The sequence below is a fragment of the Miscanthus floridulus genome, chromosome 3, assembly GCF_019320115.1.
Source record: "Miscanthus floridulus cultivar M001 chromosome 3, ASM1932011v1, whole genome shotgun sequence".
NCBI lineage: Eukaryota > Viridiplantae > Streptophyta > Magnoliopsida > Poales > Poaceae > Miscanthus > Miscanthus floridulus.
The window spans coordinates 94,547,246-94,574,839 of NC_089582.1; the positions used below are offsets into that span (position 1 = coordinate 94,547,246).

At 47.3% G+C, this 27,594-nt stretch overlaps 1 protein-coding gene and 2 pseudogenes across 9 annotated transcripts; 1 reads left to right on the plus strand and 2 right to left on the minus strand.

Moving 5' to 3' along the window:
• Positions 1-448: 448 nt before the first annotated feature.
• On the minus strand, positions 449-19,093 carry LOC136541922 (lysine-specific demethylase JMJ26-like). 9 transcript variants are annotated; one of them, XR_010780539.1, is made up of 12 exons: positions 18,335-19,093; positions 18,146-18,251; positions 17,561-17,867; positions 15,869-15,932; positions 15,020-15,764; positions 14,522-14,851; positions 13,894-14,190; positions 13,740-13,812; positions 13,566-13,651; positions 13,332-13,451; positions 5,267-5,381; positions 857-952 (listed from the first exon to the last, which is right to left on the minus strand). XR_010780539.1 is itself a non-coding variant. In XM_066534108.1 (12 exons), exons 1-12 carry the CDS (start codon positions 18,874-18,876, stop codon positions 4,981-4,983), a joined length of 2,673 nt encoding a protein of 890 aa, XP_066390205.1. In that variant the 5' UTR covers positions 18,877-19,093; the 3' UTR covers positions 4,931-4,980. The 9 variants fall into 9 exon arrangements, 6 of the variants coding, with proteins under 6 accessions (XP_066390201.1, XP_066390203.1, XP_066390205.1 ...); XM_066534108.1 differs by lacking the exons at positions 857-952; positions 5,267-5,381 and adding an exon at positions 4,931-5,088 and having other exon boundaries at positions 17,561-17,695; positions 17,801-17,867; XM_066534109.1 differs by lacking the exons at positions 857-952; positions 5,267-5,381 and adding an exon at positions 4,931-5,088 and having other exon boundaries at positions 15,020-15,420; positions 15,550-15,764.
• Positions 19,094-20,688: 1,595 nt separating this feature from the next.
• On the plus strand, positions 20,689-22,699 carry LOC136544070 (uncharacterized; annotated as a pseudogene).
• Positions 22,700-23,402: 703 nt separating this feature from the next.
• On the minus strand, positions 23,403-24,585 carry LOC136544071 (protein SOMBRERO-like; annotated as a pseudogene).
• Between the last annotated feature and the right edge of the window lie 3,009 nt (positions 24,586-27,594).

Sequence of the window (27,594 nt, forward strand, 5' to 3'; positions counted from 1 at the left end):
ATCCAAACTGTAAACAATATTTAAGACTCTAAAAACAATATTTAAGACAAGAACTTTGGTTGCACGTGATCGACATGTTTAGTCTTTGAATCTCTCTATAAATATTACCCCACGAGAAGTATTTTTAGTATTGAGTTTTTTCAATCTTGCTATATGGTACATTTTAGACTAGTAATTTATGATTAACAAAATGTTAAGGGCATGTGAATATAATAATTTGATGTAATCCTTTATTTCCAATTATAAGACGTTTTGACTTTCATAGATATATTATTTTTTCTATATATATATATATATATATATATATATATATATATATAAATATAAATAATATATATTTAAGTAAGGATTGATTTGCTTATGCTGTTTGGCTGTGACGTGTGAGCAGCAACAATAATTAACAAGTACAGTATGTACCTTGGTTGGACTTTTCATACCACACAGGGAGCACCTAGAAGGATGGAGGGCCCATAGCTCAGCAGCACTGCAGTAGGACGCATAGCGCCAGCACCTGCTCTTTTTGTACGGCGCGCTCACCTTGCTGCCGCAGGAGAGCCAAATTGGCGCGTTTGCCTGGGCAAGGATTTTCTTGCCAGAGCAAGCTACCTTTCCAGTGATCAAGTCCGACAGTCAAGAGATTGAAATTCTGTCCTAACAGATAGTATGGCATAAATAAAATATTTAAATTTTCAGTACGCCCAGCTCTTAGTGATGCACACCATCGGCGAAATCTACCCTTTTAGTTATTCCAAGACTATTATTATTTGTGCCGACAAGGAAAGCAACTAGCACTGCTGAACGTCTACTGTCGCACAACATTGCATCATGTTCTCTAGTTTCCCTCGCTGACTAGCATAAACCCTTAGCGCGTTCAGGCGGACTCGGGGGATGTGCAAGGCTCTTTCAGAATCGCCAAAGCATGCTCAACGGCATAGACGATCATCTTCTTCACCTGCAACCATAACGAGGGGAAAAACAGTGTCAGTGGCATCTCACGGTTCTTGATTCAATCATTTGCTGTTAAAGTACAAAACTGTACTTAGCATGCGAAAGTATTTTCTATTCAAAGAGAAGGTTTTCCGCTTTGCCCGTAGAACAACCTCTACCAAAAAAAAAAAATCTTAGGTGGCGTGACGTCTTCGAGGACCCTATCCAATTTTGCACGGTGCACAACTTCGGCCTTGGATTGTCAGGTCAGCTAGGCCTAGGGAGCATCTGTGCTACACGTGACGAACCTCACCTAACCATTTAAAGTTAGTCTGTTGGTCAATTGTTTAGAAGAGGTATAGAAGAACATGTTCAATAGCCCCGAGAAATGACGTTTTCAAAGGAGCTAATCATCGGTCAATGTTAGAGTTGGTGCCATCGCTAATGCTGTAAAAGAGGCAACGAAACATTAGAGTGTGGTGATTTTTTTTTTTTTTTTTTTTTGAAATCGAGTGTGATGATTCTTGGTGTGGTGATTCTTAGTGAAATGTGTATAGTGGAGGATATGGTCCAGTGCGGTGGCTTTTCAAGTGGCATCACGAGGAGCTGAAAGGATCATAGGGCCTGTTTTCTTGCTCCTAATTCTACATGGGAACCCCTCATGCCTTGTTGGACAAGTCTTTATCTCCAGAGATGATGCTTAAGACAGTCCTAATAACCCTTAAAATTACAAGTAGGTTCCATAGTTGTCAAATAGACAACCACTCCAAGAAACTCCATGACACAAACCCCACGAAGTTGACACTGTGGCTAACAAATCATCATACTTGTGGTAAAGTTTAGCATAATTATGACAAACATATGGCTAAGAAATTTTGACATATCATAGTTATGACATGAACCAAACACACTCATGTAAAAGTGCCACATGCCAAATTCAGTGATATTTGGCTTCCATTTGGTTCTCATCCAAGTTGACCTGGCCAACAAAAAAATTGGCACCGCCCGCTGGCCTGATTGATTTGCGTTTCTATGTTCAGCGTGACTCGGGAGCGGTTCTTACAGGCCAGGCCCACTCTATACAAGTTGCAAGGGCAGGTGATTGGTTCCTGTACGAATACAACCTAACTGCAATGAGGATGCATTTGTTTGGTTGCCAAACTCTGCTGCCGCTCCTAGTTCTTTTCTAGCCGTGCGCTTCACTCTGCATCATGCATCATGCATCATGCATCATGCGATCCAGGCCTGAAGGAACGAGCAAGACTGGCTGGAGGGCTGGTTTTGCTCAGAGAAGATCAATAATAAAGCCAAATACTTAGCTATAAGTCAAGTTATAAGAGCCAAATTATACAATACTCTCTTTGTCTATTTTTAAGTGTTGCTACAGTATTCATGCCGGTCAAACTTTATTTTAAGATGTGGAAAGCTGTCAGAAGGGCCGGTAGGAAGCTGCTATTTTGAGCTTCACCGTGCATGGCCAACCAGCAAACAGGTGAAACGTTTCCGTTAGAAACGATTCTGAGTGATTCACACTTTTATTCCTACGAACGTGGAACGGTGAAAGCCTAATTTTGCAGTGATTCTATTTTCATAGCCGAACGGTCTAGTCATTCTGATTCGCTATCCGAAATGTTTCTTGAGAGAATTTGAATCTAAAACGTTTTTATAAGAAACTAAATCCCTACCAAACGGGCCCTAATGATATGTTTGGTAGTGATCCATATTCTTGTACAAACGTTTTGCATCCAGATTCTTTCAAAAAACATTTCGGATAATGAAACATGATCATTTCATGGAACAGTTTAGCTAGCTTGTTAGATTCTTAAAACTAGAACTGGGATAAGGATAAGGAGACAACAGATTCTGGGTCTTTCACGCCTAGTACAAAAATGAGAATCGGTTAAGTTATTCTACCTAAAACAATGAAACATTTATCTCTTTATTATGACGTTTGGCAGCGATTCTAATGATTCTACTGAGAATCTAAACATTTTTCTATTTCATTTCTTTCTGTTCCATTCACTTGGCCTGCTGACGCGCAAGCTCCCCCCCCCCCCCCCCCCCCCCCCCCCCTTGCCGCTCGAGCTCTGCCTCGACGGCTTCTAGGTCCGCTTGTCGAGCCTGCAGGCGAGCTACCTTCCCTCGAAGGTACGCCGCATGGCTGCAGGGACTCTGGTCTGGCGGTGTGAGCTCGAGGGCATCGTCGACGCGGTTGTCGCCGTCGATGCGGAAACACTTGCGCGATGGAGAGTAGTAGTCGACGTCGTCGGAGTCGCTCCGGGCCGTTCCCTGAAAGGATTTCGAGGAAGGCGCGCAGCGAGGGGACATCAGTCCCCGCCGCGCCGGAGAGGATGGCGCCTTGCGGCGCCTCTCGGCTGATGAGGTGCTCCGGCTCTAGCTGGAAGGACGCCGCAGCGTTCTGGATCTCGAACTGTAGGTCTGGGAGGTAGTACCAGAAGTGTTCAAGTGGCGGAAGCACCCCACCGGTGGCAATCTGGTGGTGGATCTTGGCCAGCATGTAGAACATCAGGCGACGTTCTGAGATGGTGGGGTTCGGGCCCAGACTGTTCTGTATCTGCCTGGCCAGGACCTTAAAATATGCTCTCAAGAGGCCCGACGGAGAGGACAGCGCCAGGGACTCATTGTCCACCAGCGTGGCCTCCTCAAGCGGGTGAAGCTCACCGTAGCAATCGGCGATGCAGGCTAGGCTCCCAAAGTTGAGGACCTAGCCAAGGGCGAAGGCACCGGCTATGGTGAAGAACTCGCCGGGGAGGAGGACGCCGCCGTCTGGGCAGCGCCTCCTGCTCTGGCGACGAGGCGGGTAGCACCAGCCACCGTAGAGCCAATATCACACTTGACGCGCTCCCCTACCTGGCGCGCCATCTATCGTGGGGTCAAAACTATGGCAAGTAATGTTGTTCATCAAGTGTCACTGAGTGTGAGGTCTCTGGTGGACTCAAGAACACGGAAGAACTCAAAGATCACATAAGGGACACAGGTTTATCCTGGTTCGAACTATCGAGGCCCTACGTCTAGCAGTTTGAGGATCTTTGTATTCAAGAGCACCCAAATCGAGGGGTTACAACGGAGTGTAAGAGAGAGATTTAGTAGGGAATCACTTGGTGCTAATCCTTGGCGCATCGGTAGTGAGGTCTCCTCCTCGTCAAAGAGGAGGAAGACGCTGGAAAGGGTGGAGGAGCTCTCGGTACTCCTCTCGGGGTGGCTCTGCTCTCGGTGCAGAGCTCAAGCTGTTCGGATGTGAGAACATGAGTGATTTGTTTTGTTCTCCTCGTCCTCTCCCTCTCTGTAGGATCAGACCTCCTCTTATATATCGAGGTCGGTCGGGTACATGGCGGTTTGAGTAGTCTAGTCTATGGTCTATATGTGCTGAAGTCCAAGAGGGTCTTGCAGCGACACGAATGGACCTTGAAGTTGTCGTGGAGCCGGAGAAGCCCTAGGCGTCGTCCGGCTACTCTGCTCTGACGCTTTGACCGTCAGGCTTTGTCGGCTTGGACCGGCCTCCACTAGGTGCACCGCTTCTTGGTGGTGAATGCATCCGGCTTGAGGGGCTGACGTGCGGCTCGAGAGCCCTCGAGCCCCTAAAGCCGTCGGAGGGGGATTTGTCCCCTTATGTCACGCCCCGTGCGTGACCTTATCGGAGGAGTGGTTGACAGCGCCGCGCCCGCTGTGCTGCGCTGGGAGCCCCCGAGCCCTAAGCGCTCGGGGCGCTTGCTTTCAGCCTAGGCCTTGGCTAGCGCTGAAAATCAGGGGCCAAGGACCGGGCTCAGACTCCTGTCGATCAGGAGCTCGGGCGAGCCCCCAGGCCCCGAGCAGAGGCAGAGGGCGTGCTTGGGCTTGGCCCAATCCTTGGCCGGAAGGTGCGTGCGAGCGCACCTGAGGGGTGTATCCCCCGAGCCCTCGGACGATCCTAGAAGGATCGTTCGGAAATTCTTATCTCGGGAGTTTAGCATACCCCTATATTAGGATCTCGTCAACCTGCAATAAAAACCTCACAAAAGAGGTAGATTAGAGAAATCCAAGGATGCAACAGGCCTAAGTGTGGTGCAGGTAGCAAATCCTCAACCCGCTGTAAGGCCCGCATTTTATGACACTCAGCCTTCGTAACACCCTACGGGTTAAGTTTTGCACAAGCGCCCACACCTGCAGGTTTTGCACACATCAGGTGGGTGAATGACGCAAGTAATATCATTAAGATTGCATTAGTAAGTACAGATTGTTGAAAACAAATAACTATTCCTATCTTCATATCACACGCAGTATCTAGCACGTAGCTAACAATTAATTATGCATGTTATTAAAATTGACTAAAAAAACTTACGCATAGATACCAATCATGGTATTAGCATTAGACGCGACCATGCAAGATACATGGTTACATAGAATGACCCTTATATATTTTGAGCCTTGATAGATATCCACATGCAGGGGAGGACCTGTTCATGGTAGGGGTGTGGCCGTACCCACGAAAAATCATAAAAACAATAGTTATGTTTAATTTTTCACCACACGCACTCAATAAAAATCTATGTACACAAAGACTATCGCACCTCCCTTGAATTTGATCCGGCTCCACCCGTGTCCACATGTGCGATTTGACACCCACATCCTAATCCTGCCCCCTCGATCCGTGGGTCTGATTCGCATCCACCTACCCTGACAGGTGCAGCACCCGCAGGTCTGACTACCGTCCCTAGTGAAATCCCAAAAATTTCAAGCACAAGTACGTACAAACACGACACAATAGACAAAATTTGCTGACCGATGTTCACTCCACAAAGGAAGCTAAGTCTCTACTAATGAGCGCACTACGAGCCCGATCTGTTTCAACCATATCCTCTCTTTTTTCCGAGAACACGTCCGTTGACGTGTGTTTCATTAAAAGGTCAACCCTATCCTCTCAATGAAGGTAAAAGCTTGAGCTTGAAATTACTCGAATTCCCCGTAAGGGGGTGTTTGGCAGGGCTCCACCGGAGGAGCCGGAGCCGTTTTGACTGAAAAATGGCTCCTATAAAACGTTTGGTACAACTCCTCCGGAGGAGTCAGAGCAAGGAAAAACCCTATCAAACAAGCCCTAGATGTGAAGGCCTAAATGTGAGCGGTACAAACTTCCCAGGGAGCTTATCGGGCACCGGCAATGCTAGCTGTCTGCGAGCTCGTGGCTCCAGAAGTAACAAACGCTAACCATTAGCTTGAGGGAGCCTCCAAAATACTTTTTTTTTTAATGAGAACGAAGCTTACACTTTGTTTTCTCATAGGCTACGATCCCAGCTCCGTTCGAAAATTTTCTCGACCTGTGTGAAGATTTTCTTCAAAGCAAAATGCCTAGAGACGTCTTATCCCCGTAGGTCAGAGTTTTTCAAGCAGAAGAGCATAAGATATTCAGAAACAAGTAACTGGGTAAGGAGCCAACTGTAACACCCTCGGTGTTACGCCTTAAACAAATTACTAAACCATGTCATGAGCATCATGTTTACGTGAAAATACATGTGACAGAATGAATAGATGAAGTATTGCAACCTAAAATGACTAATAAAAATGCTAAATGAAAGTTGATTCAATAGCTCATGTATATCAAGTAGGGTTGAAAACCAATTTTTATTGAGCAAAAATACTATAGAACATATATGTGGCACCTAAATAAAGCTTGAAGTACAAATTTTGTAGATGGCAATACAACCTTTGTGGTAGAAAAATAGCATTGCTAGCTAATATTTCTAATAGCTTAGAAATGGAACTTGAAATTAAATTCAACTCAAGACTTAGCAAATTCTTAAGTCTGAAAACAGTGTGACAAAGCAATGTTGGTGAATTAATTTTGGAAAATCTAGCTAAAGGTGAATGTTGTGTTTTTGCTCCTTATGGTAGACTGATTTACCCCCTTTAGCATGGTCGAGGTAGTTTAGCTTCAACTGTGTTAGGTTAGTTTTTAGACGCGCTTTAAAATTCATGCACGTCATATGCCTGGCCTGTGCGCACGGTCACCTCGCGCGGCCGCTCGGCGTCGCGCGGCTGGCCGCGTCCCGCGCGGCTGGCCGCGTCCCGCGCGCCGTGGTGCCGAGCCCGTTCGGTCTGTCTGGCCGTGGGTTGGCCGTGGCCGGCTCCAGCGGGCCGCTGTCATCGCCCTACAGCTGCTGGCCGTCGCGTTGCTGCCCCACCTCGCTGCTGCGCTGCTGCCACCATTGCCGCCCTTCTCGCCTCGCGCTGTCGTGCTGCTGCTGTCCTCCTCGCCTGCACGCGCGTGGGCTTGTCCCGGCTGCCATTGCCGTCGCCTTGCCATCGCGTCTGCGCCCCTATAGCTCTACGCCGCTGCCTGGCCCTGTCTGTTGGCATTGCCACGGTCACGCGCGCACACATGGAACACTTGTTGCCCGACCCGTGTCCGTGCTCGCAGCTGCGGTGTTCCCACATGCGCCCAAGCTGCCGTGACAGCCGTACCCCCCAGCAGCCATCGTCTTTAACTATGTCGCGCCGAGTGCAGGCTAACCTCCCTCCCCACCTTGTCGTTTTTACCCGACGCGATGTTGTTCTTTAAACCCATTAGAGAAAGGTCACCATCACCCGATTCGTCGTGCCCTAGCTCCGCCATTAACCCCCTTAGCCACCTAGCCTTGAAGCGGGCACTGCCAAGCTCCAATTTGGAGTTTTTCCCGCCGCCGTGCCGATAAGGCCGAGCTCGGCCATTGTTGTGGGCAGTCCTCCATTTGTCTACCCCGACCGAATCCAAGTGCACCACTAGCTTCGCTTCCACCTCTACGTCGCCCTGCGCTCCTTAGTCGTACCTCTACCACTACCCTGGCGCTGCTGACGCAGTCATGTCTGCCGTGGTGCGCCGCCGTGCCGCTCGATCGCACGCGGCAAGCCCTCCTCCGCCATCCTCAACTCCAACTGTCACCTCAGCCAGGTCCACGGTGAGCCCATGTTGCTCGCACGTTAGCTGGTTAGGCTTCGAGCCACCCGAGCTCACCGGAACAGTTGCGTCGCCGGCGCGGATGGCCGCACGTCGCTGCAGCCTTCCCCAGCAAGTCCCGCCACCCCTCACCGCCGCTTAGCGTAGCCACCAAGATTGGAGATGGTGATCGACCCGTTAGGTGGGACCGCGCAGGTCCCAGGTGACCGACGTAGGCGCCCAGTGCCGCCGCTCGCCGTGCCACCATGCACTGAGTTGCCGAGGGTGTGCGCGGGTGAATTAGGGAAAGATCGGGGGGTTAAGTGAGAAGGCCTGTGAGAGGGGGAAATAGTGTTAGTACTTAGTTGTGATTCGGAAGAAAATCGGGGACTCTTGCAAAAACACCGCCGTGCGCGGGCTTTCCCCATCGTGGGCCGTCTCGAGCGTGGGCCACGCTCGAGCGGGCCGCACGTTTGTGGGCCGCGCGGTGGAATTCGTTTTTCTTTTTCTTAAGGAATTAGTAATACCTTTCTATTTTAATTTCTAAGCTAGATTTGTATAATTAATATAAAATCGTATAGGTGTCAAAATTTGTGAAACTAATTTTGTTAGGTTCCTAAAATTATTGTCTATCTGCTGGTATAGTTAGTCATACATATCTGTGTTGGTACTAAGGGTTATTAAATCATTTGAAAGTGTTTAATATTATTAGGGTAATTATTGTAGGAATTTTTGTGGTAAATTGGTGATAGCTTTAATCCTGAAATTTTCACAGTAGCTCCATTGTATTATTATGTACTTACTGTAATTTTTGTAGCCCTAAGATAGACTATTTATTAGGGTAGTTAAATATCCATTAAACCTTAATATGAATAAGAGAATAATATTGACTTATGAAATTAAACACTTGTTAGGATAAGCTTGACACTTGATTTGATAGAGCTGATGGTTAGCTTAATATCTTAGTCGTTAGAGTTAGCTTGTTAGTATGGCATATATGTCCTTATTTTAAGAATTGTTGTTGCCTAAATACTAAATAGATGCATCATCGTCATCGCATGCATATAGAGAACGAGTCGACGGAGATCGTGACCACTGGCGAGCACAAGTTCGAGGAGATCGTCGAGGAGTACAAGGAGGAGATTCTCGTGCGGGAGGAGATCCCAGAGCTACCGACTGACTCAGTTGACACCGCGCCTGCCCAAGGTAAACCCCGGTGCATAACCCCTTATTTTTGTTAATCACTATATATATATATATATGATGTGCATTTACTTTACAGAAATTTTAACATGCATAGATATATCTACCTATGAGTCCTACTAGTATAGGTTCGAGTAGCTGCTATGCTTACGTTTTCGGTAGCATGAGTAACCTGCCGTTACTCGCAATGGGTGATTAATATCAATATTCTCATGATAAAATGATGAAAGAAAAATAGAGACCGAACAAGGATATGGTATGGGTATTGGTGGGTGTGACGAGTTGTGTCCCGCGGCCACAGGGCTTAGCTTGGTTACACTGTTTTCCCTGTCCGTGTTGATTGAGGACTGTCCGTTGCTGTGGATGGTAGTCAGGCCACAGGGCTTAGCTTGGTTACTTGCTTATGGAAGCGGGAAGGCTCATTACACTCTTGTCGTGGGTTCTGGCTCTTTCCGGACCGACTGATTGGAGGCGGGGAAATGTGGTCTAAGCACCATATTGAGGCCGGGTCTCAAGTGTGTGGGTTTGGAGTCTAAGTTTGGATGGGGGCATGGACCCCATGACAGAAGTGGAATAGGTTGGTCTTATTTGTGCCTGGGGTACAAACGGGGCGTGTGTTTCAGGGTACCCAGCTGGGATACATTGGTTCGCGAATCGCCGTTTCTATGAGACGGTACGACTTGGCTATGGTATAGTACCGTAGTAAAAACTAGAATATGAAAGATGGTAAAATGGTTCTGATTGCTCAACCCTTGCTTGAAGGTAAAACATGTGCTTACCTAGAATGATTAGCTAATGAAGTAATCATGACTGCTAATAAAACATGATCTTAAGGATGTACTTCTAATAATGCTTTTCGCAAACAAAAAGAAAACAACTAACCCATATTGTCTACCATACCCCTTGGAGTCGGGAAACTATTCCCACTAGTCGGGAAAGTCTTGCGAGTACATTGTGTACTCAGGGTTTATTTTACCCTGTTGCAGGTGCAGCTCGAGGAGTAGCTCTTGTATGGAGGATTCTTCTAGTGGGCACAGACGGATCCTTGTATCGTTTCCGCTAGATGTTTATTTTTATTCCGCTGTTTAATTATCGCACTCTAAACCCCGGTATTGTAATAAATAATTTCCAAGATCTCTTGTTGTATGAAATGGACTAAGTATTGTAAGCTCGTACTCATTATTGGATTCTGGAGGTAAAACGTGGATTGTTTCGAGTTCTCCCGTGGGGTGTGCTCAACGGAACTGTTCGATGTTAACTTTCGGGATACTTAGTGTCTAATGGAAGACGAGCGCCTCCGAAAACGCGTTATTTCGGACGCTCCTCCTCGTATCAAGATCCCAAGCCCAATAACGACTGCAAATTTTGTTTGCTTATTGAGCGTGAAAGGGTCCACATGTAAGTGTGTGAAGAGAATACATAAAAACCAATGCCGTGTCTTGAGCAGAAGGGCAGAAGATATTCAGAAACAAGTAATTGGGTAAGGAGTGTCGATTTGATCTCGTTGCCCGCAACAGGTGTGATAGGTGGTATCAGAGACAACTATCCTCAGCGTCGGTACCGGCAGCATGCCATGGTGGAATTTTTCGGTGCCGTGCGGTGGTAGATGGCGGTGCATCACCGACCTACATATCGGCTTGATTTGGCGTGGGCGATTGGGGATTTTGGATTATCAAAGGCTACCTTCCTCATCGAGGGTGACAGCAGACGGGGAGTTCTTGACAGAACAGGCAGCGGCAAGAGTGTCGATGGCACAGGTGGCGATGGTTTCAGATTTCTCAATGGCTTGGTGGCAATGGAGGTGAAGGTGACAGCGTCAGCGTCATTCAGGAATCTATGGACCACCATGGCGCAGGATGTGGCCCAGGTGTGGCTTGAGCAAGTGGTTTCTAGGAGGTGAAGGTGACAGCATCAGCGTCCTTCAGGAATCTATGGACCAACATGGCGCAGGATGTGACCCAGGTGTGGCTTGAGCAAGTGGTTACTAGGATATCGGTTGTGTTTGAGAAGAATGCCTACGAGGTGTTCAAGCAAATGCCCCCACGGCGACACAAGCTAAGCAAATCACGTTCTGGGCTGCAGGGGCATCTTGAGGAGCTGCACAAGGATGAGGAGCTTTGCATGGCCTAAACTTGCAGGACGGTCTATTGCAACAAGTAGCAGAGTTTAGTTAGTACTGGGGTGGTTAGAAAAGCATTCTAGTTGCTGAGCCGGCTATGATCATATGTTCTCAAATCAAACAACACCCACAGTCTCTTCAACTGGGTAGGGATGTTGCATACGAGTTGTTTGTTGAAATCTCTCTTGAGAAGGTGGCAGCAAAAGCAAAGCATAGAGACAATGTTGTACAAGTGCTTCTTGATGAAATGACTTGTGAGCATTTGGTGTGGGACAACATGTAAACCTTGCTGTGTATGAAGGATTACTGCAGCATTTAGCATTGGGCAAAGAGTACATGAATGTTCCACTTTGGCATAGATTCTAGGGATGGGTTGTCTGGTGAAATGCCCAGTGAAATTGTGTGGACTGAGCACATCCTATAATAATATTGAGACACATGGTAGTTTACTACAGCAGCAAGCCATAAGCACAAAGGATTATAGAGAATGAGAAGAAAAAATTGATGGGTGAAGCTTATTGAAGATGACATGGCTCGCTGTTATTGGTAGTTTTCAGTTATTGTAGGAGCGGCATGGATGTTGCAGACCAAATGCTTGAACATATACAGCACAAGCTAGTCGATTTCAAGGCATCGGTGCTGTCCGAGTGTGATGCCCTCAAGTTATTTGATGAAATATTTCATGTAGAGGTTGTGTGGGATGAGGACTCATTGCACTGCTTTGATTTGCATGGTGGTTATCTGCAACAAGTCACTCAATTTGGAGAGTATTTGGTAGATCGAAACAGCAAACAGATGGCCAAGGCAGCCATGGAAGATCATATCATTATTGATAGAGATAATCCCTTTATCTTGGTCCTTTGCATGGATCCAGTGGATGTGATGCCAACAAATTTTGGTGTGCATGAGGAACTGACACCTCCAATTCTGACATATGACAGTTTATGCAGTAATAAGCCTTTGGTAAAGCATATCTGGATGATGTGAAGAACAAGCTAATTGTTCGGCTAGGTGATGATAAGGTGCTTACTCATGTTGGTGATTCATCACGATATCCGGAGGTTGGTATGGTTGCCGCAAATCATGGGTTCAATAAGTTACTGAATGAAGTTGGTGCTGGTTTTGGCATTGATGTTGCGCTCTGCTGAGTCTGTGGCAGCTCACTTCTCCCCACAATATCTTAACCAACACAGTAAGGATAATTTCATCCTTGTATTTTATGAAGCATGTGCTGGCCAGGAGATAAAATGTGACCATGCGAACCTCGTAGCCTTTGATGAAAAGAAGAAAAAGGGTAGTGCTTGACATGTGGTAGCTGAATTGGCACCATCGCCCAAGAAACAGTGATATGGAAGTGGTTCATTTTTTTTCTGACAAAATACTTCATGGAATCGAAGTGGTTTAGTCCTTGTAGACGTGAGAAAAGGTTTTTCAGTGCCTATTCTGATATGTTTAATGCTAAAAGTTAATCTGCATTATTGGAAGATATTTAGAAACAAGTAATCGAGCAAGGGGTCAACATCTTTTTCCTCTAGTTTTACTCACGTCCGCAATTTGATCTCGTTGCCGGCAACGGTCGTGAATAGCCATAGGGCATCCTCAATGCCATCTTGACATTCTCATGGACCGCTGCCACCAAAGTAGATTTGAATCTTCACCATTACAAACAGCATCGCATGGTCGTGGCGCCTACTCACCGAGTAGACATCACATCTATGACCACATGAGAGGGAAAATGAATCCATGGAAGCTCAAGGGTGTGGCATCACTACTGAAGCTCGTAGCAACATATCTTGAACTAATTTACATGGTGTCCTCAAAGAAAAAATAAATTTCTGGCAGAGGCAAAGCTTGTTGGGTGTCCGCAGGCCTTGGTTACTGGACAGACACTCCTATTTGGCCTCAAACACTAACTTCTATGCAAACTGTATGTTGTTTTGCAATCCACAAAAACGATGCATTTGTGTTATTTATTAAATGCATGGCATGCATGCTATGCTGTGATGTATTTGGGTCCTTACGTTTTCTTAGATTATAAATGGCACTGAAATGCTGAAGCAATGGTGATCGACCATGTGAGCTTATCTCTGTGTATGTCCTATGATGGTCTGTCACTGATACTAACGAGCTAATAAAAGGATAAGTTCAAGATGGATGTGCATTAAAAGTTCGTACCTCTAGTTTATCTTCTTTTGCCCTGTGGCCCACTGGAAGTCTCCGGAAATCCTCAGTTAAGCTGAGACACTGCTGAATGTTCTCCGGTGATACAAAATCCAGAGCAATCTTGGTGCAAGACTGCAGTCATTACACATTCAGCCAGAACATGTCAAAATTGAGTAGAATTTCTCCTAGCCCTCATCTAGCTGCATTTGAAACTTGGGATATGTAAGAGTGCATTGGCAAGCTTACCTTTAGATTCCGTACTTGATGAGGACACCCAGCAGGTATAAAAACCGCATCTCCAAGTCTTTGCACAAAGGTCCATGGCTCGATTCCTACAACAGCACATCAAAATTTTGAGTACTGAACGCTCAACTACTCACACCAAAGGATTTATAAACACGAATAGATGGACCAACTCACCATACTCCTTCTTGAGCTCCCTCTTGTGTTTGTTAGTCAGATAAAATTTTTCCTCATGTACAGGGTTAAATATCTGCATTAAAAACAAGTGTCACAAAGAGATAAACGTCTACGGTTTTTACCAAGCTCATTCATAGATAAGATTAAGATTAACCTTTTCAACTGGACAACAGTACATATGGCGAAATTCTTTGGAATGTTTTATGAGGTACTCTTTCAGCTTTCCAACATCCTCCCTCCTGAAAATATCCCATAGTGCACCTGCTTCATCATCCTCGCAGGAAACTGATGATATATGAGCATGCTCCATGCTTGTTTCATTTCCATCTATTGATGAATTCCCCAAACATTCCTTTTTATCCTGTTCTGCATGCCTTAATTTCAAATTTCTTATCCCCTCCTTTTGTTCTTCAGAAGGCTTAACTTTGGCAATATGCATCAAAACATTAACCTAATGATGGCCAAAATTATATTAGAGTTAAAGAAAAGAAGAGCACAACAAGATGCTATGCATTCTCTATGGATAGAATAAGAGTATGCTGAAGTTCTCTTGTATCATCAACCAATGGTAACAGGTGAGATAGTCTCTATTGGGGTTACTGTTGGATCCATAGAATTCTCTGATGTAACAACAACAACAACAACAACAAAGTCACCGGGGAAAAAGGTATAATTGGAAATATTTTTTTCTGAACAAAGAAAAAAATCAAGGACTTCATGGACACAGTTCAGTATAATATAATTATGTCCACTAGATAAGTTGTTCTCAGTTATTTACTTACCGCATCAGACAAATCACAATGAAGCTTTGTAACAGAATCTCCTCTAATGAGTTCCTGTGCATAGCCATAAGCTATATATGATTTTGGGCCCATGTCAAGCTTTAAGATGTCACCAGGAAGCAATGCAGAGACATTTAGCAAACCAGATTTCAAATTTGTGTAAGGTTGAAAAGGCAAACAATTGATGTATGTCTTTCCATGGGAAGGCAAAATATTTTCAAAATGGTCTGAAGTAGGCCAATCCTTCAATTTAAGCATTTCAGGCCAACCATTAAGATACATCCGACCATGATAATACCCATTGAAAAAGTCCTCAGCACATATCTCAACCTGCATATATAAACAGAGATAAGATTTCTAACTTAATCATTTTACACTGAAAATAAAAGACCGCACTGGTCAGAGTCTATCAGTCCACTAATTCAGCCTCGATATAAAGAATCAAACTGCATAGAAGTATAGCATAGTTTTACGGTCATAGGCATGTATTTTACTAACCTCACAGCAAGACATACAATCAACGGTTTTCACAGTTTTCATGTCAGAACCAGTATTGGCACCATGTACTTCAGCCCACATTTTTTCAGGCTTCCAGCTCAAACCAGGCATTTTATTTTTTTGAAAGCAAAAATCAGACATTTTATCATGCACCCCTTGCACTATTACAGGCTCTCCTTTCACCCAGTGCTTTTGGAAGTGCTTGAGACCATCTGGCTTACCATCATTTGATATTGGACAGTATATGTAGTTATCTGTGGAGTTCTCTCTGGTGGCAGCTTTCCTTGAACTTGCATGATTAGCTGAACATGAGCATTCACATATATCTATACTGATAATATCAGAAGGTCCTATCTGGTTCCTCAGTCGCAATGCCTCCATTTCGAGCTTACTTATCCTATCTGTTTCAAAAATTTGTTTCAACTCAAGGACATGGTTACCACACCCACCAAGTTCAGATGGAGGGCAACGAATGGTCCCACCAGGATCAGCTTCCCACTTGATAGACTTAGATTGGTAACTAGACAAACCTGTTTCTCTGTCATTTTCTGAATTTTTAGGTGGGTCACAATCACCGCCATGCATATAGTCAACTCCTCTAGTTATATCCTTAGGTACCAGTCCCTCTTGACAATTGATATTAAGACAGTGTCCTCGGAGCTCCTTACTACAGGTGATGCATAGCTCGAACGAGCAGTTTGAGCAGCTTCTATGTAGATCAAATATTGACGTACTGCAATTGTTACTGGTTCACATGGAAAGGAGATGACAGTTTAAAGACTTACAATACCAAAAACTATAAGCAAGAAACATACAAAATTATTCATAATAACTGAAAGTGTCCCATACCAGAACACCCTCTCATCATTCCAGGAGACAGCTTTCTCAACAATCAATTCCGACAATTGCAATCCTGTTTGGAGAAAAGAAGGGGATAGGGTTTTTTTTGGATTACTGCCATTATAATTTTGCAAGTTTGGAGAAATGCCATTACTATTCGCCTATTTGGAAACCTACCATTACAATTCATCTTCACCTTGAATCGTGCCATTTTCTACGTATTCGACAGCGTCAGGCCCACGTGCAGGTGACTAAAGGTCCATGTATTCTCGTATGTCCCAAAATACCCCTGCTTCTTCTCTCCCTCCACTCACTGACGTGTGGGCCCCACATGTCAGCTCCTCCTTCAACCTCCAGCCAGCGCATGGTCTAAGTCCAATTCTGCTTCACGACCGAGCTCAACACGGGAGGCTACCGGACGCCGGCGGCCGCTCCTCCCTAAGCCGCCCCCCCCCCCCCCCCCCCCCCCCCCCCCCTGCCTCCTGCTCGCCCAAGGACGCGCCGCCCGCAGGCCAGGGCCTGCTGGTGGTAGATCTGGTCGTCTGCGCCATGGCGGACGGTGGTCCCATGCAGCCATGGCAGACGGAGGTCCCGCACGGGCGGTCGGGGCAGTCGTCGTGTCGGCGAGATGCCGTGCGGCGTGGCACGTGCTGCTGCCCCCGAGCATGATGAGCTCCATCATCACGAGCGCCATGGCGAAGAAGAGAGATGAGGCAGCGGATCCGGAAGTCATGGCTACTAGCTAGCAGAAGTGCGTGCTCAGGAACCTAGCTAGCTAGAAACTGAAGGCGCTTGGTTGCGATGGAGATGCAAAGACATGGGTCCTTGCCGGGCGCTCCCTCACCCTCTCCGCTGTTGCGCGTTGGTGCCATGGTCGCGAGCTCGAAGCCGAGCTTGTCACCATTGTTCTTGGCTACCCCCACCGCCGCTACCAGCACTACCAACGCCCCTAGGCCCGCCCCATCTTCTTCTCTTCCGGACGCGTGCTCGCATGAGCTTTTGCCGCTGGAGACAACCGGCCGTCGCCGTCTTCGCGACGCCCTCGCCGCCGCACGCCGCCTCTGTTCCACCGCGCCATACGCGACGCGCGACGCGCACTCGGGGTCCCGCTCCTAGCGCTCGGGCCACCGCTGGCCGGCCGCTGCAGGTCCCGGGGCCGTAGGCCCGGCGAATCCCACCGGCCTGCCCCGCTCGCTGCTGCCAGGTGCACGAGACGGAGCCGCAGAGCAACCGCACGTCGTTGAGCTCACCGCCCACGACCGCCTCTGTGACGCCTGCGGCTCTGAGATGGTTGGTGATGCGACGCGACGCGGCGCGGCCGTGCGCGCGAGTTGGAGGGGCGCGAGCACGAGGCGTGGCCGTGGCTGCTCGCCAGCTCGCCCATCGCCGGTGGCTGCTGCTCAGCAAGGAAGATGAGGAGAGGGGGAAGAAGAAGATGACTCAGTGAGTGGAGGGAGAGAGAAGCCGCAGGGGTATTTTGGGACTTAGGAGAATACATTGACCTTTAGTCACTTGCATGTGGGCCCGATGTTGTCGAAGACGTAGAAAATGGCATGATTCAAGATGAAGAAGAATTGTAATGGCAGGTTTCCAAATAGACGAATAGTAATAACGTTTCTCCAAATTTGTAAAATTGTAATGGCAGCAATAAAAAAAACAGTTCAAAAAATTGGTAAGTCATTTAATAAGAATCCGTTATACCTTGAATTTTGGCTTCTGCTTCTCTTTCTTCCATCTGGTCCTTGTTCAGTTGTGTCAAACATGGCAACAGGTAGTGCAACAGGTAGCTGGCATATTTGCGTTTTGTTTCAGGATCAACCTCCTCAGCGCTCACATCTGATGTATCCACCTCAGCCGACATGGCAGACACATTATTCATCCTATTTGTCGTCACATCTGATATACATGGTTCTGCATTACGAGCCTGGGGTGATTTCACACCTGCAGAAGTGGACCTCTTTTTCCTTGTAGATGATCCATTGCTATTGCATTTCCTGAAAACCAAGCTCTACAAGGGGAGAAAATAAACACTCTCAGAACTCAGCCAACTATGATATACTTTCAGCTTATATTACAAGAGGCCACGTCGGGTAAAATTAAAAAAAAAAGTCCTCAACCTGTGACAGAGTTCATTACGGCAATCTAACAGAATGAACACAAAAACAAAGAACAATGCTCTCTAAACATGAAACCACAGGAAATTCAGAAGCAAAATTGCTTCAAATCATGCTGAGCTGCAGATGTATTTATGTACTAGATAGAGCGGTGGACTCAGAAGGCGGTCACCTCGGGTCGAAGCTGCTTATCCTTGTTAAGACATGGGGTACAGGTGCAGAGTTCACGGCAGAAGGGGCACTGCTCTCTCACATCATCCACTGACATCATCGTGTACCTGCAGAATCACAAAGTTTGCTGACGATTCCTAGAAAGAACAAAACAGTGCGCGGTTGTGGCAACGAAGGGGTCCACATTTACCTGTTCGTGACACAGCGGACGCAGTAGATCCCCTCGTCACAGCGCTGGCACCTGATCATCATCGTCTCCTCCGGATGACTAACCGTCTTGCACTGGTGGCACGACCTCCTAGGCTTCCTCCCGCCGCCGCCTCTGCCACTGGTGCTCGGAGCCAACACGTTCTCCCCTTCCTCCTTCCTCAACCCGTCTTCCTCCTTGACTCCCTCCGCCACCACCGCCGCCGCCGCCGCCGTCGCCGTCGCCGTCGCAGCAGCATTGAAGCCCTCTTCTGGCGAAGGCTCGGCGGTCCCCGGGCACGGCTCCGACGGCGACCTCGTGGGCGACGCCGGCTCGGGCGCCACCGCCGGAGCGGAGCGCAGCCGCTTGGGTCTCGGGCGGCTCCGAGGCGCGGACCTATTCCGCTTTCTCCTTCCCTTCCTCTCCATATCGAGAACCCAGTCCTCGTCCGTGCCATCCTCATCTCCCACCCCCGGGCTCTCGTCCTCAACCTCATCATCCATCGGCCAGTCCAGCGGCCCGATCCTGAGCTCCACCGCCGTCATGGCCAGGACGACACAGCGGAAGGAACGCGGCGCGGCAGATCGGCCGACGACGTGAGATTTGAGAATCTATACCAGATCAGGCGCAAAGTCTACGCGGATCGACGGAATCGGACAATCGGTTGTGTTGGGTCCGATTGAGCTCAGGTGGATTGGGATTTGGATGGATTTTGGGGTTAGGTGCAATCGTCGTTGGCGTTGTCGTTGGCGTTGGGGCTGCGCGCCGAGCCAGGGCCGTTGGGAAGCACGTGGAGGCGTGGAGCGCGCGTAGGCGGGGGCCTTGTTATTCGGACCGGACCGGACCAGACCGGCGGTTCGACCGCTAAAAGACCGAACCAGAGCCTACAACGGTCCGGTTCACTTAAAAGACCGTCTGTGCAATCGAACCGCTATAAACCGGTTGAACCAGCCGGTTTTTTGTCGAACCAGTGAACCGGGTGGTTCCCTGCGAACCAGTGAGGTTTGGAAATTTTCCAAAATTACCCCTCTGTGCATTCAGGATGACCTTATCTAGTTAGGGGTATTATTGGAAATTAGCTCCAAATGCCTCTTTATGGTCATTTTGGCGCTGGAGTGACTCAGTGGGAGGGAAATATTTCCCCTTTTCGTTTATGGGCGGCGGCGCGGGGCTTCTGCGCGTGCGCCGTGGCGGCGAGGGACTGAGGGTCTGAGGCCTGAGGGTGAGGGACTAAGGGGTGAGGGCCGAGGCGCTCGGCGGTCGGCGCTCCTGCCGGCTGCTGGCTACGGGCTACGCCTCTGTGGGCGGGTCGCGGGACGTGGCGTCGCGCGCGACCGCGGCGAGCGGAGGGTGGCCACGGCGAGCTGCGACTACGAGCGGAGCGCGACCGGCAACCGCGGTGAGCGCGCGTGCGACAGTGCGCGTGGCGGCGAGGGACTGCAGGCGGCTTCAGCACTACGGCGAGCGACCAGTCTCCATCTCCACGACTGCAGAGCTTGCTGTTCTTCGATGATGAGAAGCATGGCTAATGGTGAGCATTACCTGGCATCTCTGTTCTCCACTCTCTAGTCTCCACTCATGCAGCCACTGTGGCAGGGTTCTCCTGATCTAATTAGTTTAAGATTGTTTCTACAAGATTTGGCTAGTAACAAATATGTTCCATTTCTTAGCTGCTGGACTGCTGGTAACTTGTCTTCCCCTTTCTTATGCATATAGTTGATTCTTCAACGACTCCAACTCCGGGTGACACTGACAGTGGCCAGAACCAAAGTGCAACACCTGCTACTCAAGAGGCATCTGCAGAAGTGAGAACAAGAAAGAAATCTGATCCAGCATGGGGATATTGTACACTGATCACTGAAGGAGGAAGAAAGAAGATCAAATGCATGTTCTGTAATGATGTATTTGTAGGAGGAGGAATCCATCATTTCAATGAGCATTTAGCCAAATGGCCTGGTAATGTGGTAGCATGTAAAAAAGTTGATCCTGAGGTTGAGCATACAATGTATCAAAACCTGGTTGATTGGACTGAGAAGAAAAAGAAGGCACAGCGGGACTATGAGGAAGGGAATGCATATGGGCCAGAACCTGGAGAACAAGATGACCTGCAGGTTGCTGACACTTCTCGGCGTGTTGCTGCTGCACCTGCAGGAAACAAAGGAAAAAAGAGACCTGCAGCTACAACTCCTAGTGTTGGCAAGTACTTCAAGCCTAGAATTGGCCCAGGAGATCAACCAACAATTAAGAGTGTTCTTCAAGGGGAAGCAGTCAAGGAGAAGACAGATTTGTGCATGGCAAGATGGTTCCGTGATGCCACTATTCCATTCAATGCAAGCAATTCCATTTTTTACCAACCCATGATTGATGCTGTGTGTGCATATGGTTCTGGATACAAGGGGTCAAACTTTAATCAGCTGCGTGGTTCATTGCTTGCAAAATTAGTTGTGGAAACTAGGAATTTTGTTGATGGTTTCCGCAGCACTTGGAGGGAAACTGGTTGCACTATTATGGCTGATGGGTGGACTGATAGAAAAAGAAGGACCCTCATCAACTTCTTGGTCTATTGTCCCAAAGGTACTGTTTTTCTCAAGTCAATCGATGCCACTGATAGCTCCAAAACTGCAGATTTCTTATTTAGATTATTCAAAGATGTGGTTCATTTTGTTGGGCCTGAAAATATGGTTCATTTTGTCACTGATAATGCCTCAAACATGGTTGCTGCTGGTAGAAGGATAGAAGATGAGTTCACATCCATTTATTGGTCCCCTTGTGCTGCCCATTGTGTCAATTTGATATTGCATGACTTTGGTAAGGAGGATATAGTGAAGACCACCGTAGCTCATGCATCAATCATTACAAAATATGTCTACAACCATTGCTTCCCATTGTATTTAATGAGGAAGTTCACTAAAGGTCATGAGATTCTTCGTCCAGCCCAAACTCGTTTTGCTACTAATTTTATTGCTTTGCAAAGCATATATAAGCACAAGGCTGATCTGCATGCAATGGTTATCTCTAATGAGTGGACAAACTGTGCATATTATAAGGAACCAAAAGCCAAAAAATTCACTAGAGCTGTGCTAGATCAAAAGTTCTGGAAAAACTGTGCTATTGTTTGACAATTATCAGAGCCACTAGTTCGGGTGCTAAGAATAGTGGACAGTGATGAGAGACCTGCAATGGGATATCTATTTGCAGGATTCCATGCTGCAAGAGATGAAATTGAAAAGAGATTTCAGCGAAAGAAAGAGTTTGTAAAGCCTTTCTTGGAATACATGGATGCACGGTGGGATAAGCACTTTGATAAGAATCTTCATGCTGCTGGCTTTTGGTTCAATCCTAATAACCAGTACAATCCTCAACTACGAGAGAAGTACAAGTTCGCTACTTCTGGAGTTCTTGATGTCATAGAGAGATATGCTGGCAAAGATGTTGCCCTTAGAAATATTTTGACAAAAGAAATGAAGACTTTTAGGAATGCAGAAGGTGATTTTGGGCGTGCAAGTGCTATAAATGATCGCTTGGGCATGCTTGCTGGTAACTTCATTCACTACATTGTTGTTCTTACTTTTCCAGTTCATTTAAGCATATTACTAACTTATGTTTGTCACATAGATGAGTGATGGGAAACTTATGGCTGCAGCGCACCAAACTTGCAGAAGCTTGCCTTGCGTGTGTTGAGCCAAACTTGTAGTGCTTCTGGATGTGAGAGGAGCTGGAGCTACTTTGAACATGTGCACTCCAAGAAAAGAAATAGATTAGAGCATCAAAGGTTAAATGATATTGTGTATGTTCATTGTAACCTGAGGCTGCGTCAAAGGTACCCCTTCTCTTGAAAGACTAAAACTTGCATAGCTAGCTGCTAGCCTATTCTATAACCTAAAAATAATATTGTCAGTGTGTACTATTTGAACATTAGGTCCAAGATCAGGACTAGAAATTATGACCCAATAAGTTTGGAACAAATTGGAATGGGAAATGAAGCTTGGATCTTAGAAGACAGTCCACCTCGCCTTAACTCGGAAGAGTTGAATGCCTTTCGCAGTGAACTATCCGCACTAAGTATACGATGCAGTGATGGTAATGTCTCTTGTCAATTGTGAAATAAATTCAACTCACATACCAATTTTTTTTTTGCTTATTTAACATCATGTCTATGTTGAAAAAATAGAATTGGTGCTGGACTTGAATGCTATTGAGGCTGATGCCATGGAAGACAATGACGAGATTCAGGACATTCAGGACCAGGAAAGGCCCCAAAGGGATGAAGATCTATTTGATTTTGATGGTATGGCATTTGATGTTGGTGGATCAAGTGCTTGTTATGCTGCACCACGAGATGAATGGGATCCTGTGAATTTTGATTGAGTACCATCTAGCTACCATGTTTTCTGATTGTGTTCGTAATCTTTTTAGCACGAACTTGTTTGGAACTTTTAGCATGTCGGTGTGTTATCAGTTAGCATGCACTTGATATTCTGTATTAAAGAACCTATGGTTGTGTTGCTGTGAGCCATGAGCCCGCGACTATTTCTATGATGTATGAATATGAACTATGTATGAAGCGAAACTTATGTTATTGTTATCAGTCACTTGATGTTTTGAATTAACATGTCATTATATATATATATATATATATGAATCCAATTATTAATTATAGCATATATATATACACCGGTTCATAGTATTTGTGACCGGTTCAACTAGTCCGGTCCAATACAATCGGACCAGCGGTTCAACCGGTTCTATACGGTTGGACCAATGAACCGACAGTCTCGCCGATTCGATCTCTGGTCCGGTCCTAAAAACTAGGGGCGGGGGGCGAGCGAGACCGGGAAACCCACGGGCCCAAACCGGGTTGTTTCTGCCAGCGAACGCCGTGAACCTGACCGGGTTTTTAACTTTTTTTGCCATTTTTACCGATGGCACACCTCCGTTTCTCATCTTTATAGGTGTCCCTACATATTTACTATCGTAAACAGTAACTCTCCTATGTTTTTGCCATTTTTACTGAGGTGGCATGCCAGCGTGGCAGAGAGCCTAGGAAGGCATGCAAAGCATGCGAAATGACCTATATACCATTGTTGCTTCTCTCCCTCCAATCGCTGATGCATGGGCCCCACATGCCAGCTTCGTCTTCAACCCCCCGCATCACCCGCTCAGCATCGGCGGCGGCACGTACAGCGCCATCCCGTCCTCGACGGTGGCCCCACCGGGCACCGTGCAACTGGCCACATCCGTCTCCATCATCAGGCGGTGTCATCGACGTGGCGGCCATCGCCGCTGCCGAAGCCGAGGACAGCGTGAAGCTCCACAGGTCGTCGTCGCTGCCAGCACCGCTGGAGCCAGCGGCGGAGCCGAGCAGCCGGTTGGCGGCGGTGGAGTAGAAGGTGAGGCTGGCGTCGTCAGCGCCGGTGGCATCGTTGAAGCAGCTACCGAGGTGGTCCGCGGCGAGCACGACGTCGTCGGGTGCCTGCCTGTTCAGGTGCGACGCCCCTAGTCGGTCCATCATGGCCTAGTCCGTGATCCCGATCCCGCCGGCGCGGTGGAGGCTGAGGAGGTCATCGACGACGACCCTGGCTACGACGGTGGTGTCGCCTAAGACGGCGTGCTACAGCGACGTCGTTAGCGCCGCTGTGGCCGCGGATGGGCTCTCGAGCGGGGGCAGCTTCATGAACCCATGCCCACCCAACAAAGGTCTCGATGGGGCAGAGGTACCTAGACGTCGCCCGCCTCAGCGGCGGTGGCGGCGACAGCAGCTCGTGCTCCTGCTTGTAGGACCTGCCCATGTACTGTAGGATCTGGTCTAGCGCGTCGTCGCTGGAGGAGTACTGTAGCCCACCGTGGTGCTGGTGCTGGTGCGCCGCTGCCGCAGCCGCAGCAGCAGCCGCACCCTTGCCGTCACCGTGCCCGTGCTCGTTGTTACTACCGTGCTTGCTGCCCCCACCTTCGCCTGATGACTCCCTATGGTGGTGCTCCTTCTTGAACACCCTGCATACCACCCACCCGTCCTCCTGCCCGCCATCCGACGACGCAGCAGCGACGACCTATCCACCACGACACCGCCTGATGATGGAGACGGACATGGCCAGTTGCGCGGTGCCCGGTGGGGCCACCGTCGAGGACAAGATGGCGCTGTACGTGTCACCGCCAATGCTGAGCAGGTGATGGCGGGGGGTTGAAGACGAAGCTGACATGTGGAGCCCACGCGTCAGTGATTAGAGGGAGAGAAGTAGCAGGGGTACATAGGTCATTTCGCATACTTTGTCGGCCTTCCTAGGCTCCCTGCCATGCTGGTGTGCCCATCTGCGCGTGCCACCTCAGCAAAAATGATAAAAAAATATAGAAGGGTTAGTGTTTACAATAGCAAATGTATAGGGGCGCATATAAAAATAGCAAACGGAGGAATGCCATCGGTAAGGATGAAAAAAAAATAAAAATCCCAACCTGACCTGGTCTCGACTCTCTAGTCTTTACTACTCCCAGTACGAGTAGTGGCTTGGTTGGTCTGCTGCAAGGTGGCAGCTGCGGTTTGCGGACTGCGGCAGCCAACAGGGGAGAGCCTCTGCTATGCTTTGACTGCCTTGGTTTTTTTTTGTTTCATTCAATTCAAAAACATAGTTAGAAAACGAAGCGAAGCAGTGTGATCCCTGACCCTTTCCAGGGCCGGCAGGGCCTGCGCGGCTACGCGCCAGCGGGTGGGCGGAGTAACGGTGATGGTCCAGCGGGTTCGAGTGTCATTGAAGAGCATCCCACACCATTGGGGTACGCGTGGCCTTAATCAAACCTCGTGAGTTGTGAGCAGATTGCAAAGTGGTTTTTTAAGTATCATTATAATTTTTTAGATACGCCACTACCATTTACATATTCAGAACAATACCATTATAATTCTTCTGTTGCCTAAAATATGCCACTTTATGCACTTTTCGAGACCTTCCAGCCCACCTGTAGTCAACTGTATTCTCGTATTGCTCGAAATACCCCTCTACCTTTATCAATCTCCATGTGACTGACGTGTGGGTCCTACTCGTCATCTTCTTCCTTCCTTTCTTCCTCCCGGTGCGATGTGAGGGCTAGGGCGCCTTCCACGTGGTTGGTCATGGTGTCAGTGTGGGAGGCCGGGCTCACGAGCTAGAGCGGCGGCAAGGCACGAGTGGTCGTGGGCCATGGCTATCGATGTCGGGGAGAGGCCTGGCCGGAGTTCCCGCGCGGCCATGGCATGAGCCGGGCTCATGAGCACAAGCGGCCGGGCTCACGAGCAGGAGCAACGGCTCCGACAGTGAGGCACAAGCGGCCGTGGGTCAGCTGCCAACGGTCGGGAGAGGTCTGGCCGAAGCACCGTGTGGCAAAACACACAATGCTCACAAAACTTTAGCTTACTAATGCTATATTCATCAAGAAGACCTCTTTTGCACAATTCATGCAATGCTTGTTCACTCATATGTCCAAGACATATGCCAAAGATTAGTAGCATCATAAATGACAACAACATCACCTGTAATTGTAGTAGAATGAAGATGATACAAATTTAGAGATTTCAAATCACCTTTCATAACAACAAGAGAACCTTTTGGCAACGTTAAGACTCCGTCTCACCGATGTACTTGTATCCTTTACCATCAAGAGTACTTGGAGAAATAAGATTCTTACTCATGTCTAGAATATGCCTCACATCAGTAAAAGTTCTAATTGAACGGATCCAATACAACAATATCACGTGGATTGTCATCACCCAATCTAACAGAACCAGTGCCGGTCCTAGGATTTTAAGGTCCCTCTGACGATCTCGTCGCAACGGCTCTCTTCACCATGTATAAAATCTTATAATATATAGGCACTAATTTTACTTACAAAACGAAAGCAAATTCAATAGCATATTTTTAATTTAACATGTCTGATAATTATCGAGGAACAATGTAGATTAAGCAATATATTTATAGATATATGATAATTATTGAGGAATAATGTAGATTAAAAAAGCAATATATTCGTTTTCTTTTCTCACCCATGACAAATGTTTCTTAGGTAACATTCTAAAATTCTAACACCTAAATTAGAAGAAAAATATAACTATATGGGTACAAAGTACTAGAAGTCTGGAATACTATACAAATAATTAATTTGGATTAAAAATAAAAAGGAAAAAATATCTTGGGCCTAAACAACTGATCGGTGATCGTAATTCATAAGAAGTCAAGAATCAAGATGTCGTCGTCGTCGTGGAGCCCTGCCTAGTTGCCGTCCTCGTGCGCCGTGTCTGTGTTTTCGGTAGACGGTTGTCTAGCTCTTCACGGCGCAGCTCGCTAGCTCTGCGTGTGTAAGACGCACGTCGCAAACTCACGATCAGAGTGTGCTATGTGCAGCATGACTCCTCGCCTCCTCTCTACCCGAGGGCCGTGGGGAAAGAAAGCTAGGAAAGAAATGCCGATGTTGTCTTTTTGGGCCGTCTAGCCAGTTCTATGTCTCTCTTCTCATTAGTTTGCTAATACCTAATGGACTATAGAACTTGGGGGTTTGTATACCTGGGCTTGGACCCCTCCTCCGCTTGGGCCCTCGGCCGTCGCACCTCGTGCCTTGCCCCTAGGGCCGGCACTGAACAGAACCTCCACCTTGTAGAGAATCATAGTTGCAAACCAATTTCTATTGATGCATATATGAAAAAGAAGCAACGGAATCAAGAATCCATTCATCACCGCTATTTGCATATCCAGCAAAAGCCACGAGCATATCACCATTGGAATTATCTGCCTTCAAAGCAGCAATGAAAGCATTACCTTCACCATTGGATTTACCTCTCTTTATATGTGCTAGCTCTCCTTTTCTTGTTCTTCAATAACACACAGTGATAAAATAATTGTCTTTCTTGCAATATTTGCAGAATTTATCTTCCTTGCTTCAAGATTTTGAATGGCCTTTGTAACCATTAGAATATTTGCGTCTATTGCCATTGTTTGATTTATTTTCTGTCCTCCCACGAATAGACAACCCTTCTCCATTTGTGAAAGCCCTAGTTTGGTTTTGGATAATTGATGAAACCTAGCATTAACCTTTTTATCATGAGTTATGGTAAGAGCTAAGTTGGTGCAATCCAAGTGTGGAGCATTGTGGTGAGGTCCATGATGGAGGTGGACATATATTGAAGACGATCAAGCTCAACTTGGAAAAGAAGAAAGAGAAAAATAAAAACTGAGATGATGAAGGCAAAGGTATATGATAGGTTTTTGTTTTGCACTCAAGACACAATAGAGGGTGTGAGTGACTTA